Source organism: Thamnophis sirtalis, unplaced genomic scaffold (genome assembly GCF_051295495.1).
Source record: "Thamnophis sirtalis isolate CommonGarterSnake01/CBP01778 unplaced genomic scaffold, rThaSir2_p1.2 scaffold_5, whole genome shotgun sequence".
NCBI classification, from domain to species: Eukaryota; Metazoa; Chordata; class Lepidosauria; order Squamata; family Natricidae; genus Thamnophis; species Thamnophis sirtalis.
In genome coordinates this window covers 81,158,660-81,175,971 of record NW_028261385.1, presented here as the reverse complement: position 1 = coordinate 81,175,971, position 17,312 = coordinate 81,158,660, and the positions used below count along the sequence as shown (strand labels likewise).

The following is a 17,312-nucleotide window of genomic DNA, read 5'->3' as shown; positions in this document are numbered from 1 at the left end:
AAAACAAAATGTAATTTTTCAGCAATGTACCTCTTGGGGAGAAACATTTTGCATTCCCTTCAGATATATTGAAAAATGATGTGCATACTGGATTTAAGGGCCTAAATAGTTACTATTAGAGTATTGCTTTAAATATTTTCTAATGGTCAATAGGTGGCAGTAGCTAGTTACTTCTTGGATGGGAGGCAACCAGGAAATCCCAGAATAGTTCCAGATTAGACATGAAACTCAAAAAGCATATCAGAAGATGGCAATAGAAAAAAAAACTATTGAAATAAAGAGAGGTACGAGACAAGGTTGCCCATTATCACCATTACTGGTTGTTTTAACATTAGAGGTCTTAAACAGAAAGATTAGAGAAGAAGAAGAAATAAGAGGAATGAAAATTAAGAAAGAAGAATATAAGCTACAAGCGTTTGCAGATGATCTAGTTTTTATTCTTGAAGATCCATTAGAAACAGCACCCAAACTGCTAGAAAGAATAGAGGAATATGGAAAAGTAGCAGGCTTGAAAATAAACAAAGACAAAACAAAGATTATGACAAAGAATATGCCAGCAACACAAAAGGAAGAGTTGTCAGAAACTTTGCAGATTCAAATTACAAGTAAGGTTAAATATTTGGGGATATACTTAACACCTAGATGCAGTACTCTTAAGGAGGACAATTATACTAGACTAAAACAACAAATAGCGACTGATCTGATGAAATTGGAAAATTTGCATCTATCAATGATGGGAAGAATTTCTATAATTAAAATGAACATTTTACCTAGAATTTTATACCTGTTCCAGACAATCCCAATCAGATTGGGTAAGGACTTTTTTCAAGATTTAAACAAAATAGTTTTGAAGTTTATTTGGCAAGGGAAAAAAGCTAGAATAAAACTTAAATTGTTACAAGATGCTAGAATTAGAGGAGGATTGGGCCTACCTGATTGGGAGCTATACTACCAAGCAACAAACTTGATGTGGATTAAGGAGTGGATATCATTAAAAAATTCTAGATTATTGAATGTAGAAGGTCATGATTTACTGTTGGGATGGCATGCTTTCTTATGGTATAAGGAAACTAAAGCACATGGTTATTTTAGAAGACATTATATAAGGGAGGCGTTGTTATTAAACTGGGAAAAGGTAAAAAGATTACACTACTTAAAAATTCCAGTCTGGATATCAACAATTGAAGCATTTTGATATCCAATAATATATAAAAAGGAACAAACAGTTAGATATGTTGAAATATTGCATGCAGAGGGTGAACTCAAATCTATCCAAGAGTTGAAACAAGAAGGGATAGAAATGAACTGGTATTCATATGTACAGATACAATCTAGATATAATGAAGATAGAAAATCCAAAGGTTTTTACAATAAAATGACTGAGTTAGACAAAATTTTAACAGGTACTGATGAAAAAGTAATTAAAAAACTATACGGATATTTATTGGAGGTTAAATTACAAGAAGAACAAGTCAAAGAAACTATGATAGCTTGGGGGGAAAATTTTAGGTATGGGATTGATTTAGAGAAATGGCAGAAACTGTGGTCTCAAAATTATAAAATGACAATGTCTACTGCATATAGAGAAAATTTGTATAAGATGTTTTACAGGTAGCATTTACCCCCAACGAGAATTGCAAGAATGTCCAAGAATAAATCAGAAAAGTGTTGGAAATGTCATCAGATACCGGGCTCATATTACCACATATGGTGGACTTGCATTGAAGCTAAAAGATACTGGACTAAAATCCACATGTGGTTGGAGAAAATGACACACAAACAAATAGACTTTAAACCAGAGGTCTTTTTATTGGGGATCATACCAGAATCGTATTTGCAAAAAACTGGAAAAATGAAACAATACCAAAACAGGAAGAAGTTATTCGAAAAATAATGGACTGTGCTGAAATGAGTAAATTGACACTTAAATTAGAGAACAAGAGGACGAGCAATTTTATAAGATATGGGACTTGTTTTATCAGTGGCTGGGGGAAAAAACTTGGAAATGAAATTGTTTTACTCATGCTTTAACTGAAGGAGTTAAATGATAACACAATCATACTGTGAAATAAATTAACAATGATACAATGAAAAACTAATATATCTATGAATTGAATACTTTAGAATTTTTTGCTTTAAAAAGGATAAGAATAATAATGATTTTATGTATACTTGATAGAGGATTGGTGATATAATGTATAACGTTAAGAACATATTACAATGATATCTTGTTGATAAATAATTTTAATAAGGGAATAATTGAAAATTGGTATATATATATGTAGCGACTAATTAGAATATTTTGTTGAAAAATGAAGGAATAAGATTTCTGTTTGAATGTATGATGTACAAGGATAATAATGAACATAAGCATACCTGATAGTTGATTGGTGGAATTATGCATAATTGAAAATAGTGATATACAAATATAAATGGTTGGTAAAAAAAAACTTTTCTATCACATGGGATTATATAAAGGTATACTGTTATCAAATAGACAATCAAGAATGTAAGGGAATCATGATTTACTGGAAAAAAATAATACTGATCGTAACTGAACATATACTGTACAATGAAAGTGAGGTATTTAGTTATACTAGATGAAAAATCTGAGATGGTAAATGTTATTCGAGAATATGGATGTTAAAACACCTATAACCAAACGACATGCTGTATGTGATGATGTTTTTTGTTGTTGTTTTCTTTTTTGTTTTTTTATTGTTGTGTGTATGTGTTGTCTATGTAATAAAAATTAAAAAAAAATTAAAAAAGAAAAAAAAACTATTATGTAATTGCCAAGAAACTGACATGGCTATGGCTGTATAAAGGAGTGGGACCTGATTCAGTGGAAACTGCTTTTATAATTACTATTTTGCAGCTGCAGAGAAGCCAGATTGGTGTAGTATCAAGCTAAAAACTCAAGAGATTGCAACTTCTACTTCCATTTTAGGCATGAAGCTATCCGGATGACTTCAGGCTAGTCACACACTCTCAACCCTAGGAAGCAGGCAATGGTAGATCACTTTTGGAATCTTGCAAAGAAAACTACAGAGACTTGTCCTGCCAGGCACCAAAAGACAAGACTGACTTGAAGACACATAAACACACAGCCACAAAGACTGTTTTAAATGTAAGATACTTAATTCAGTATCACCTTTCCACCAGAAACTATGAAGCCTGCAGATTTTTGAGAATTGCTTGGAGGCAATAATGGACTGATCAATGGTCGAATAATCAAAGATGAGTTAAGAAAAAACAGACTTACAGTGGACAGGTGATTCTTAAATTTAAGAATTTAATCTCTTTTGACTAACGCAGCAGTTTTAAGAACACATGTGTCTTGGGGTCATCCCTCCCCTCTCTCTCCAAATAGCCTCTATAGTGACCAAAAAAACCCCTCAATTTCAGATGGTGCAGGAGCTATGACTGCATGAAGTCAAGGATTGTTTAGCCTCACGGATCCCTTCTATAATAATCTCTCAAATTACTGCACTGGATGCTACACTGAATTATTCTTGAAGATGGCCTGGCAGGTGCAATTGATTAGAACTTATTTAATTAATTGTTAAATTATTGAATGAGTTCTCAACCACAGTACAGGTGATCCTTGACTTACGACCACAACTGAGCCTAAACTTTCTGGAGTACTGCATTCAGTTCTGGTCATCACAATATAAAAAAACATGTTGAGACTCTGGAAAGAATGCAGAGAAGAGCAACAAGAATGATCAGGAGGCTAAAACATATGAACAACAATTACAGGAACTGGGTATGTCTAATGAAAAGAAGGACTATGGGAGACATGATAGCACTGTTTCAATATATGAGGGGCTCCTACAAAGACGAAGGGGTCAAACTATTTTCCAAAGCATCAAAAGGCAAGAAGAGAAACAATGGATGGAAACTAACCAGAAGCAACCTAGAACTAAGGAGAAATTTCCTAATGGCGAGAGCAATCAACCAATGGAAGTTGTGGGTGCTCTATCACCAGAGGCTTTCAAAAAGAGACTGGACAACCATTTGTCTGAAATTGTATACGGTCTCCTGCTCAAGCAGGGGGTTGGACTAGAACACCTCCAAGGTCCCTTCCAACTCTATTACTTTATGTTCTATTCTGTTTTATGTTCTATGGCAGGGGTGTCAAACTCGTGTCGTCACGGCAGCAGCACGTGATGTATCGGGACTTCCCCCCTTCGCTAAACTGGGCAGGGGTGGAGCCAGCATCCATCCGCAGTCCTTGAATTTGAAACCCCCATTTTCTGGAGATATGGCCATTCATACAGGCATTTTAAGAGTTGTAGGATAATAACTCTTCCAAATTAGATTGTCTTACAGATTTTTTTCAATAAAAAAAATGTTACTTCAAGTTTTAATTCCTATCAGTTTTTAGAACTGAGATGAAGATCAATGCTTCTTTTATAAACAATGGCTTCCACCTTGTTATTCTTTCATGAATCCCATTTCTATACAGTATTTTTCTGATGGTGGTTTTATGAATATTGGATTTAACCAGGGTGAGAGAAGCATAAAGATCCACAATGTTGTTTGTGACTCCTTAATGACTTCCTGGTGATCTTATGCTGTGCTCTTGGATCAATTTGGACAGGACAATTACTCTTGGGAAGATTCACTATTGCCCAAGTCTTCTCTGTCTCAACACTGTGTCTCTGACTGTACATCACCAAAGCTAGAGCTTTCTAAATTATTTGGATGTAACTTTTTTTTACAGAAACGGATAGGTATCAATAACTTTTTAATAAAAGTCTTCAAAAACCTTTTAGAGCAGGATAGGGTGTGCTTTTAGAATTTGTATAGTAATGTTGTGGCAAAGTTTGTAAGGTTTATATAGGGCAGGAGGGGTCCGGAAGTGAGATTCAGCCGGTTTGAATGAACCGGTAGCTCCAACAATCAGCTGAGAGTGAATCGGTTTGCTCCGACGATCAGGATGCCCCACCTGCTCTCCTTTGCGCTTTTCTTACCTATATCCTCTCAACTGATTAGTGCAGCAGAGTGGATTGCCGTGCTTCAGTTGTGTTACTCCCCAAGAAATAACTTATCTTTGGTAAAACTCAGATGCGTGAAGCGCAAGTGTGCACGTGAAACACTGAACCAGTTGTTAAACCGGCAAGATCCCACCACTGGAGGGATCCAAATCTGTTTATTGAAATACTCAAATACAATTGGCTCTTATTATTTTAACTGAATTGACTGGATGGGGTGGGAGAGGGATTACTTGAGCATAGTGCTCAATGGACAAATTTATGAAATAAGTGAAACAAATACCAAACTTTGTTGTTATTTCCCCCCCCCCCCCCACACACACAGATTCTCTTTATATATTAGTAGGGCCCACACAAAACTCTGATAAAATTAAAGGGAAAAGTTATACCAACATGGGGTAGGGTGGGGTGAAGAAATATTTTTTAAAAGGACTGTAAATAATATGCACCAGGAATTTATGCTGACCTTGCACAATTTATGTTCCACAAGGCCAAATGCAGTCTACTAGCACTTCAATAAATCTCCATCTTTCTGACGTCTGCCTGGAACTGGGGGAGGGGGAGGGGATATTGGCAGCATGCATAGTTCTACAGAAGGACTTGGGAGAAAATAATTAGCAAATGTGAATAAAAGGAGCTTTGAAACATTACTTTACTATTACCGTATATACTCGAGTATAAGCCGACCCGAATATAAGCCGAGGCACCTAATTTTACCACAAAAAACTGGAAAAGTTATTGACTCGAGTATAAGCCTAGGGTGGGAAATGCAGCAGCTACCGGTAAATTTCAAAAATAAAAATAGATACCAATAATGTTTTTGAATATTTATTTCAAAGAAAAACAGTAAACTAGCAGTGTATTCAATGAAATACTTCACTCACCTCATGATGCTGATGTCCCGCTGTGATGATGATGTCCCGTGCAGCCGCGGGAGCGATGTCCCGCCTCCTATGACACACGGCACAGTGATTCCTATCATTGGATCACTGTACCAGAGGAGGTGGGACATCGCTATGTGGCTGCTTGCCATAACAAGGAGGAGGTGGGACATCGTTGCAGAGCGGCAGGAGGGGGAGGAAGGGGAATCGTAAGACAGCCCTGCATTACATTAGAACGTGAGGAGGGGGGATGGTGCGGTGCGCGCTGCGCGGCAAACTGACACAGAGGGAGGGGAAACTCACAGGGGCACCGGGCCATTCACGAGTGTCACCCAGCGGCATGGCCCCGCCCCTTTGTCTCCTCCATTTCGGGCAAATTTTTCACTGACTCGAGTATAAGCCGAGGCGGCTTTTTTCAGCCCGAAAAGTGGGCTGAAAAACTAGGCTTATACTCGAGTATATACAGTAGTAATTATAATAAATGGAGATTAGTGGATCACCCAGATTTTTTTTTCTTTTTTGGGGAGGGACATGATTTCTTACCAGTGTTTTCATGGCTCAGGATTCGTGCATGATAAAAGCTGTGCAGCAGCATCCAGACAATGGTTTCTTTCTGCTGGCACCCAGCCGCAACACTAATCACATCGTTCCATCTCAGCAAAGGAAATCTGCCTTGAGAAACTAAATAAACTCTGACAAATGCAACCTTTTCCAAATTGTTCTGCAAAACAAACCATGAAATGGATGAAAAATAGGAAACAGGCTCTATGGTGTAAGCTCTTACTCATTATTATTTGAAGACAGGAAACATTTCCTCATGATTTCTCAGGAAAAAAAGGGACATCGCCTAATCAGAAAAGAGTTCTCCATTGAAAATGTTTCTGGCGATGATCCTGAATGTCACATTAACAAAATGTCACATTTAAAATGTTTTTGAGCGTACCCTAATTGAAAATCAGGAAGCAGTTGCATACATCTCCTTCCCAACTCTTCATGAATTAAATCATTTTTTCTTCCCTTCACTGCCCATTTTATATATACACACACATGAAAATCATAGCAAATTTAAATTGTGATTACTTTATAATTCATAAATTGTAGCCATGGATTTAAAGAGTTCTCTAGTTATGGGCACGAATAAACTAGGTTGTGTAAAATGTAACATAGTGTTGCACAATTATTGTTCTGAATCAATGCTTAATACTAATAAACAAAAGAAAGAAGGAAATCAGGCTTGAAAAATAAAAAACAAAAAAACCTTTCACAATAATACACCGTAGTTTATAAACCATGATTCATGAGGTCAGAGCATTTCAAGAATAACTCGGAGAGCAAAAATAATGTTACATGTACACATAGGACAGCAACACTTCACTTCATATAAACTACACAAATATTGGGAGTTGCATATTTCTGCCTGTGTGTGTGTGTGTGTGTGTGTGTGTGTGTATCTGTCGGTCGGTGTCTTTCTCCCATGTGAAATCATCAATACTGATACTGTCTCAGACTGGCGGGGATAGCAGTAATAAATTAAAGCCATTCTGCCTATCTCATCAGGACCAAAATAGACTAGTTCCTGGCATTCTACTTACTTTAAGAAAACCATGTACATAACTTTATTTTTGTGAATGGTATCATCTTTCAAACTATTGTTTTAATGTTATTTGGATTTTAGTTCAGTATCTACTTCCAAACTGGACATGGAACTGGAATGATAATGATAATGTTATGCAGAACAGTAGACAGACACAATTATCTGCATCTCCATAAAAGATTCATAAGGCTAAAATGCATCTATCTACCTTTGAAACTTCTGTAATCCGTTCAACTTCTGTATCAACCATTTCTGAGAGACATTTTGCTGCAAGTATATACATCTTTACATCATTCTGCTGAAGAAATAAAAACAAATGTATGTTTTAGCCAAAGCCAAGCCAGAAAAATCATTATGTTATGACATCTCGCCTTCTTCTGTTTCAAATTCTAAACCTCCACTTAATGTTATTAGTGATACCAATGTGAATAAATAATACCTTGTACCAGAAACAATAATGCTTTAAACACAAACCAAAACTATCTTGAGATTACTGGAAAATGAAGGAAGGACAATATTGTGACAAATACAGTATCATACATGCCCACAGTATATCTCTATTTATTAATTGATCAAACTAGTGATTCTTAGTGCACAGGATTATATGAATGTGCCTATTGTACAGAATGTGCCTACTATTAAAAAAACCAATCCTAATTTATACCCCATCAATTTATTTCCCAGGTTGTTTTGTAAGACTAAAATGTTCAGAAGCATCACAATTAAATTAAGGCATACTATATATGACCAGCAGACATTTTTGGGGGAGGATCTTTTCATGTCCTCTGGACAATAGTTTATAGCTGGCTAATCCTTTCAATCCAGAAGCATCCAAAGAGTAGTGAGGTGCTCATTTCCACATATGACTAAAATACTATCAGTGCAAACATAAAAATAGTATTACTGCTCATACTAATATTGGAATCTGTGTCTGTTGGAACATAAACTATCATTCATCATCTTCCTACTAATGAAGTAAGCAACAACATCTTGAAAAAAAAAAAGACTGTACTGAGATTTCCTGAATGTAGCCCATGCTTCAATAAGCAAGAAAACTAGACAAAAGCAGAAGAAAGAGGTAAGGCAGGATATTAAAGGCAATATAAACAGGGTAGTTGTAAGGAAGAAATATGCCCCATTGCCATGACAGCTGTTAGGGAGGTACAGACTTAAATCACTGTCATGTATGCCTCCATTTTTTTAAGATCAAGAGAGTTAAAAAAAAACACCTGCTTGTGGCCTGGAAATTAATACTCTTTGGTTCAATAACTTTGTGTTATGTTACTGGTAACTAGCCAGGCTCTTTAAAAAATCAAAATTGTTTTGGGATTTTTTTATTCTGTAACTAGATACACTCAAATTATGAAAACGTAAAGAATCTAATGTATGAAAGGATTATATTTCTGCTTCTTTTAATACTGGATAACTTACATTTGCCTTCTTTACAATTCTGCATATATACATATAATTGTCTACTAAGTTTTTTTTCCTCATTTCATGTCACTTCATCCTTCTTTACATTTTCCTAGACTTCAATAATGTAATATTAAAAAAAGTATGTCTTGATAAAATAAAGATGCCTAATTGTAAATGTTCAAATTTGCAATAAATATAAAAATAAACATACTCTTGATCAACAGAATGCAATCATTTTAGAATGATTTTAGAGGAACTTAGTCCCACGCACATGAGAAGATGAGGAAGTTGGGATTAGTATGAATCACCCCACTGCCCACTTTTTCCTCACATGTGTGCAAATCAATATGTGAAAAGGGCTTTAGTGTTGTCCATTAAGACTAGAGTCCCTTACAAGTCTGGCAATCCTAATTCTAAATTCGTGGGCAAAATTAAATATGACTTCGCTCTATTAACTAAAAATAATAGCATGGGTCATTTCAAAATCCATTTTACATATTTGCTATATTAGGCCTTTTGCAAAATAACATTTCAATTACTCTTATTCACGCAGTACTTCAGTTTCTAACATGAACTCAGTTCAGTGAATATCTTCTGAGTGGAACCCCAACTTAATTGAGTTAATAGATACTTTTTGAAGCAATGGAATCAAATGTGATTCTTAGGATCAACAGTACAGCAATCAGAGAAAAAGACATTTCTAATGTTGATCTAAGTTGTTCTCAAATTAGATGCACACTCATTTTAAAAAGTCCAAGAGATTATCCTACAGCCTACTTGTGTAAGGCAATATCTATGAAAGCTCTGATTAAAATATTGTATGCAGTAAAATATCTGCATATGTCACAGCTCATTCTTTTTCATCTAGCCTTTCCAGTTCGCCAACCTCTTTTGTCTTCCCAAATGAGACCTTTTTCAGCAAAGTTGTAATACTTCAAATGTTTACTTTTTCTTACCCAAATCTCATCTGGCAAAAGCTCAAATATCTTCTCAGCAGCCTTGCAAAAACAACTCCAGCTGTGCTGAGTTGGGCTAGGCGATTTCATAGCTTGGCTGAGTCCTTGCAAAATATTCCAGCAAAGGTCTGGGTTTTTTGACTGTTTCTTTGTCTCGAAATGCTGCACCATAAACACTTCAGTGAAGATTTGCTGTTTGTCTTCGGCTACATATTTCATCCACAGAGGTAAGGAAGCAAAAAGGTATCTCTTGGCTTGTATCTGATGAGCAAATTCAGAGCATTAGGGATTCACAAGAATCTAATATGCATAACAATATTAAATCATAGTTGATTGTTTACTTTATTATTTTCAACAAATACCTTTGAAAAATACATGTATGTATCTGAAGAATACATAAACCAATATGATTTAATATTACATTTGTGGATGTGTCTTTTTTTTCATTCAGAGAGTAGGTTAGTTTAAAAAAAGAGTACAACTCTATTACACTAAGATAAGTCCCCCCCCCACTTTCTATTGAATGGAGAGGAACCATACAGTAAAAGGAACTGACTTTCCACATCCACCCCTATGACTGGGAAATAGAACAATTAGAGAAACAACACATACACTTAGACTGTAGACCAGAGGTGGTGCCACCCACATGCCTAAAATCATTGCCGCATTCTGAGATGATTGAGCCTGGGTCACAGCTAGTTCAATACACAACTGCTGTATTTCTTCTCCTAAAAGAAAAAAAGGATGGAGAGAACTGAAGCCATAAGACAACATAGCAAAAGGATTGGAATAAATCACCAGCCTCAACTTCCTATACCAGAGGTCTGCCACCTTAAACACACAAAGAACCATTTGGACCTGTTTCGCACAGAAAAGAAAACACCGGGGGCCACAAAACTTGAGTGGGTGTGGCTAACTCAATGTCACTCCCACCCACTCACACGACCCTCCTAGCCACGCCCACCTAACTAATCACTAGGGCAGAGAACCGGTTGTTATTGCCCTGGAAAACATAATAGAATACAAGTAATGTTTCAGGGACCATTGAAAAGCAGTACAGTGGTAATCCTTGTCTTACAACAGTTCATTCAGTGACCATTCAAAGTTACAATGGCACTGAAAAAAATGACTTATGAACATTTTTCAGAGTTACAAATTTTGTAGCATCCCCATGATCACATGATCAACATTCAGACAGTTGGCAACTGGTTCATATTTACGACTGTTGCTATGTCCCAAGGTCATTTGATCACCTTTTATGACCTTCTGGCAAGCAAAGTCGATGGTGAAGCCCAATTCTCTGAACAGCTGGGTTACTCACTCAATCAACTGCAGTGATTCGCTTAACAACTAAGGTAAGAAAGGTTGTAAAATGGGGCAATAAACTCAATAAATTTCTCACTTAACAACAGAAATTTTGGGCTCAATTGTGATCATAAGTTGAGGACTACCTATACACTCACTAATGGTGATCCTGGTTGAAAAGACTAAATAAAAAAAGCAATTCAACTGACCCAAATTTGTTCTTTATGTGGGGGGAGGGTGTGTGTGCCTGGTTCTGCGCAAAAATGTAAACCAAGTGAAATGAACTTTATCTCTTATTTACTTATTTCAAAGACATGAAATATTTATTTCATTTTTTTACATTTACCATTTATTTTTGCTATATTCCAACAGATACCCAATTCAATAGACTGCAATTACATTGTGATTTGATATTGAGTTACAAAAAATATTCTAAAAGAGTAATAAAATTAAAATCCAATTACAGAAGCATGATAAATAGAAAAATTTGCATTAGTCGACTAAGGCCAAGTAGGACTTTAAACAAAATTTAAATATGTTAGAATAGAAGAACTTGACTTGAATTTAGATTTAAACAAACAAACAGTACAATGAAAATGATATTTACATGAACCGAGAAATAAAGGAATCCATAATCAGTTCTCTGCCCCACCATGTATCCAAGTCCTGTCATATAGGAGAGGACGCTGCACTTTTGCTCTAATTGTATTTCCTCTGCCCCTTGAAATCTATGATGCAAATTTAAATTTCCAAACGTCGCCACAAACAAATGGTGTAATGGAGCCCATTAAGTTACAAGGAAATTCATAAACCGAATGTATAAAATTTTCCACCTTCTATGAAGAATGCTTAATAATGGATAAACAGGAATAAATAAAAAACGTTGTTGTATACTAAAAGAAGAGATCTGATTAAATTATTTATTTACTCAGAGGAATACAGACAGGATTCAGTCATTTATTCTTTTAAAAAAAGCATACCAAAATCTAGCCGCAGCAGAGGAGCGAGAATTGATGCCCAGTTCAAAGGGGGATACTGATAGCTCCCTCCAATCAATGCAATGGGTGCCATGGCTGCCTTTAAGAAGCTTGGATGGACTTGTTCAGGCCCTAAAACAAAGCCTCCAATTATTACTTTAACAATTAGATATCTTGAATAACTGATATGTCTTACAATGATAAAAACAAAGAACCACTGGATTATTTTTTATGAGTTTTAACTATATTTTACTGAGTTTCCAAAATACAATCATTTTTATCTCCATAGTAATATCTGATATAAAAGCCCTTCATTTCCCTCTTTTCTTCAGATATACAAAATAAGTATACAAACACTGTCCAGATACCCCTCCATTTCCTCCCAAAGAATCCCAATTTGATATGCAAGAAGTTAAAACTGACACAAGCAAATAGCATTCGCCACTCTTTATTCCAGAGTCCAGGGGTCCCCAACACCCGCTTCGCGGCCCACTGTTAGGCTGCCATCCCTTCAGAACCGGGTCACAGGAGTGGTGGGGAGCGAGCGTGCACACGCAGCTCCATTTGTGAAAGTGGGCACAGACCCTTTACTTTCTATTATGAATATCTTCTTGTAAATGGTAAAAATTGGGATTCTTTGGGAAAAAGTGGAGGGATATTCTTGGCTGTGTCCATATTACAGACATTCAGTATGTGTAGAAGTTCACATCACAATGTAAGTCTTCTCCGATTGTAAAAGAGAATGCTGATAATTTCTATAGTAAAAAAAATGTTAGGACCATACTTTCAGTTATCATGTTACATTTGTGGGAGAGAAGAGAAATAATTATTTCATTTCCTCACTGGGAGATGTTTTCCCCATAGAAGAATTTTTCATTTACCTTTCTTTCCGCCTTCTATAATAAAATCAATGGTTGCTCTAAGGAAACTTTTCTCAGGGAGGTAGCTAAAGTCAGAAGGAACTGTAAAGACAAAGGCAAGTCAGGTTAACCAGTTGCACATTCACACTTGACAATTTTATAGCAGAATATAGGAAGGTGCCTATAATTCAAAACTAAGGTCCACGCATAATATTTGTGTAGTGTGCTGGAAATAGTAGACAGGACCATATCAAAAACTAACTTTCATTTCATTTACATTTAATGAAATGAAAGCTAATATGATTAACTCTTCATCCCAGGGCAACTTAGAGCAGGAAAAAGCAGGCTGTGGGAAATTCAGTGAGAGCTAGAAAACCAGAAACAAAAAAATTCTCTATCAGAGTTATCAACAGGTGCCCGCTCTCTCCATGAACTGAAAAAAGGACACTCTACTCAAGTTGACCTCATTGCCTCAAAAATAAGTCCCAGCCTAACAAAACTCTTTATTATTATTCTCTCTTTCCACTGACATTTTTATGAATCTACAAACTCATATGAGAAGCTTCAACTTACCAGATGTTCGACTACGGGTTGCAGACACATTAGAAAGGTACAAATGTCCTAACATCCATGCAGCATTTACCTGAAGGCCTATCACTCCAGAAAAGCTGATTACCTACAAGGAGAATCGTCACAAACGAACCCAAATTATAATTCATTTTATGTAGGTTATCATAATTATAAAATGAATGCCACTAGTTTAATGTGTTGTTTGCATAAGATAAAGGCACACTCAATATTTAGGTGAGTAGACCATATTCTGCACAGAATAAAAGTTGCTTTATTCTTTGAGGAAAAAAATAGGCATGTGTTGAAGGAAGGAATGCCCCAATAATGATCATTCAATTGTCTATGGATATTTTCTCGTAACAAAGCTAATTTCTATCCTCAATAAGAAACCTTAATCAAAAATAAGAAGAATAACAGCAAAATACCAACTATATAAAACTATTTGGGGATTGTTGCCTGATTATACCCATATTCGGAAGTCATTCTGTTCAAATTGAAGTACACTTCTATGAATATTTAATAGGTGTGAAATACAAAATACAAAGCAAGGAAACCAATTATTCCAAAATTGGAAAGGGAATTTTAATCAGTATGACCATAAATGCATGCTGCTATTAAGGTGTCCTTTTTCTTAATGATTATTGGAGTGAGACAGGCTGGAATAAAGACTACTGATAAAGCTGAAGATGGAACTATGACATGTTAGATCCAATGGATAGTGGATAGCAGCTTCAATGACTATTTCCCAACCTCGTTAAAAGACTGATATGATTACTAACCATTTCCAAGCCAACTCTTTCAGAAAAAGAAATGGGCCCAGGAAAGATATAAGCAAGGTAAGCTCAGGAACAAAATATGTGTTTGAATCATATTAATTACATTGGTAATTAAATTATTCCATTATATTTAATCACTTTACCATGTCACAAAAAATGTCACAGCAACTTTTGAAATAGAGCACCTGAAGACTTAAAGGACTGCCTAGATAATCCCATACTTTACCCCAAAAGAATTTCACAGCAATGTCAACAGGTTAAGCCATACCTGAGTCAGGGTTCGGATGACTTCATTAAGTTTGCTTTGAAACTGAGAAGATTGGATAGCTTCTGATTTCAGCTATTTTTTAAAAAAAGGAAAAAGAAATGGGAGAACACTGATGGATGAAAAAATAATTGCACAGAAAGCCAAAGCTGTATGGTGAGGGACTTTTATGTATGTGCACACATACATACATGCACACAAATGTTTTGTTTTAATGTTTATTTAATATGAAAACAATTTTATTTTCTAACACCATCTAACGCATGCTGCCAAAGCAATGTTGGGTACGGTCTAGTGGTTAAAGCACCAGGACAGAAAGCAGGAGAGTCTAGTCCCACCTTAGTCGTGAAAGCCAGCTTTATGCCACAAAGTCACTTTATCTCAGCCCTTTTGCAATGCTATGGGGCTTGTTCAATTCACCAGAAAATATAATGTAAGCCGTGAAAAATCAATACCATATGGTAAATTCCAAATAAAAAGATTTATTGCTCAAGCCTAAACACAAGAATCTAGCCCATTAATTGGTCAGCACTAAATTGGTGCTAGATGAGAATCAACAGAATTCAAGAAGGCCCGGACTTGGGGCATCTGTGGACATGTACCAAGTTTAGGCTGAGTCCTTTTTCGATTCTGCTTCTCCTACATCTATTCTATAAAGTTGCCTCCCTATTCTTAAATTTGAAAACTATGTATATTCAAGATGGAAATTATAATGCCCTTATTTTACCTGTATCATAGTACTTTCAGAACCCACTAGAGAGACCAAGCCATTGACTGCTGCTAGTCTTTGCATTGTAGGGGCTCCCTAGAATCAAAGCAAAACCAAAGTTTGTAAGAGAAAAAGCGAATGTTCTTGAACTGCTTTCTTGCAAGAAAAGATTCCACCCTCCCCAAATTCTTCCACCCACTGATCCAATGACAGACATCCTGATACCAAATATGCTATCATCAGCATTGTGAAATGGATAGCTTTCTACTCATCATCTCAGGATCCAATTCATAACTTATTCAGCCTTTCAATCATTTCAGAAATGATGTGCAGCTATGGGACTCTGTGGTCAGGAAGATATGAATAGCACAAAAGGGAAGAGAAAAATGACTGCTTAGAAACTTTCACCTTCAACCACTTTAACCCTCAAAATCTTTGTGGTTGCTTTTCTATCTGTTAAAAAACAATACTGCGGTAAAGCAACGGGTTGGGGAGAACAGATGGACAGAGAAGTGTTAAGTAGCTTCACTTAACTTTTACCATGCCACTGGTTTTCAGTTAAAAGCAGTGTAGGAACCAGGAAATGCATCTGCTGATATAACTTTGGCCCCATGTCAAACTTATATGAAACAGAAGCTCATTCAGCTCCACTGCATGAATCCTGGAACTTCAGATGTACTTCAGATGGGTGGGGGAGATAGAAACAAAAGAATGGAATTGAACACAAAAATAGTTTGTCACAAAAGCATCTGCCTGCGAAGGCTCCTGGATTGGGGCTGAAAGGCAAAAGTGGAAGCAGTATGCTCCGTCCCATAGTTGGGAAGACCCGGTTGCCCTGATAGACCAGTCTCAAAGGGGTGGGTGGGATGGATAGAATCAGCCCATTCTAAGCCTCAAGACGTCCCATTAACCACAGCTAGCAGAAACAAACTGCTTTATTCCATAGGGTTTTTTAAAAAAAGAAGAAGAAGCAGACTGGCACATTGCATCCCCAGGAATGGTTCAAGCTGTCAGTCAACTCATACAGTTCCAAGTGCTTTACCTCAGCAAGTACAGTTTTCATCCAGGCAGGAAATAGCTTATTGCTGAGAACGTCTGCTTTTCCATGTCCGCATATAGATAATCCATGAACAAGGTTCCCCAAGGCTAAGGCAAAACCTGGTGTCTGGAGCAGAACAAGATATAAAGCAGGCAGCACATCAGGAAGGCCGTTTGTTTTGCATTGTTTCAAAAGTGAGAGAAAAAGAGTGAGGAAAGTGGGGGGGGGGCAGAGAAATCCTTAATTTAAGAAACATACTGTAGTACTGTTGTGAGTTCTTTAAAACAAACAAAATCAAAATGCTTTTATGTTGTTGCAGTCAAGCATGGAAAATGAACTTGGACTGTATAGTATTGGACACAGAGCAGCCCTTCTTCCAAACCAGATAAAATACTGCTTAAGATCAAGTGTAATTAAAAGTGAAAAAAAATCTTAGCATTCACAAACAAAAATATACCAGATTAAAAGATTGCAAAGCCATGAATGTCTTCATTATATTGTAAACACCATCCACTTTGAAGTGACCCATTTCGGTTTACTAGTGTTCTTTATATAATTGCATTAAAAATTAGAAGGGTAGACTCTTAGCAGGGAAACAGTTGACATAATGACATCAAAGTACTGAATAAGATGACCATGTTTCATGGAACAGCCTTTTTCAACTGGTACCCTGCAAATGTGTTGGGATTATACTCTTAAATTTTTCAATTATTTGGACATTGTAAGAAGAAACCATGTTAATTGACAGTGGCAAAAAAAATTAAGAGTGAATAAGAATTTTTATTTAAATTTTTTATTATGCTTTTTTGAACCGCAACTCACTTCATTGATTGCAAGTGAAGGATTTAAATTGGGCAAAGGCAGGAGAAAGAGAAAAGTAAAAGTGATTATACAGATGCAATTTACTTATAAAACAAATCACAAGTATCTTATTAATTAGCAATTGTAATGTATTAATATATGT

General features: G+C 36.2%; 1 protein-coding gene across 1 annotated transcript in view; it reads right to left on the bottom strand.

Moving 5' to 3' along the window:
• The window catches only part of FOCAD (focadhesin), a 155,932-nt gene that overhangs the window by 7,518 nt on the left and 131,102 nt on the right, over positions 1 to 17,312 (bottom strand). The window contains exons 31-40 of the mRNA XM_087716118.1: positions 16,352 to 16,474; positions 15,328 to 15,405; positions 14,604 to 14,675; positions 13,563 to 13,665; positions 13,011 to 13,091; positions 12,133 to 12,261; positions 10,460 to 10,575; positions 9,848 to 10,108; positions 7,684 to 7,773; positions 6,425 to 6,602 (exon numbers count right to left, since the gene is read on the bottom strand). Coding sequence (XP_087572244.1) covers positions 6,425 to 6,602; positions 7,684 to 7,773; positions 9,848 to 10,108; positions 10,460 to 10,575; positions 12,133 to 12,261; positions 13,011 to 13,091; positions 13,563 to 13,665; positions 14,604 to 14,675; positions 15,328 to 15,405; positions 16,352 to 16,474 — 1,231 coding nt within the window. The remainder of the gene's footprint in view (positions 1 to 6,424; positions 6,603 to 7,683; positions 7,774 to 9,847; positions 10,109 to 10,459; positions 10,576 to 12,132; positions 12,262 to 13,010; positions 13,092 to 13,562; positions 13,666 to 14,603; positions 14,676 to 15,327; positions 15,406 to 16,351; positions 16,475 to 17,312) is intronic.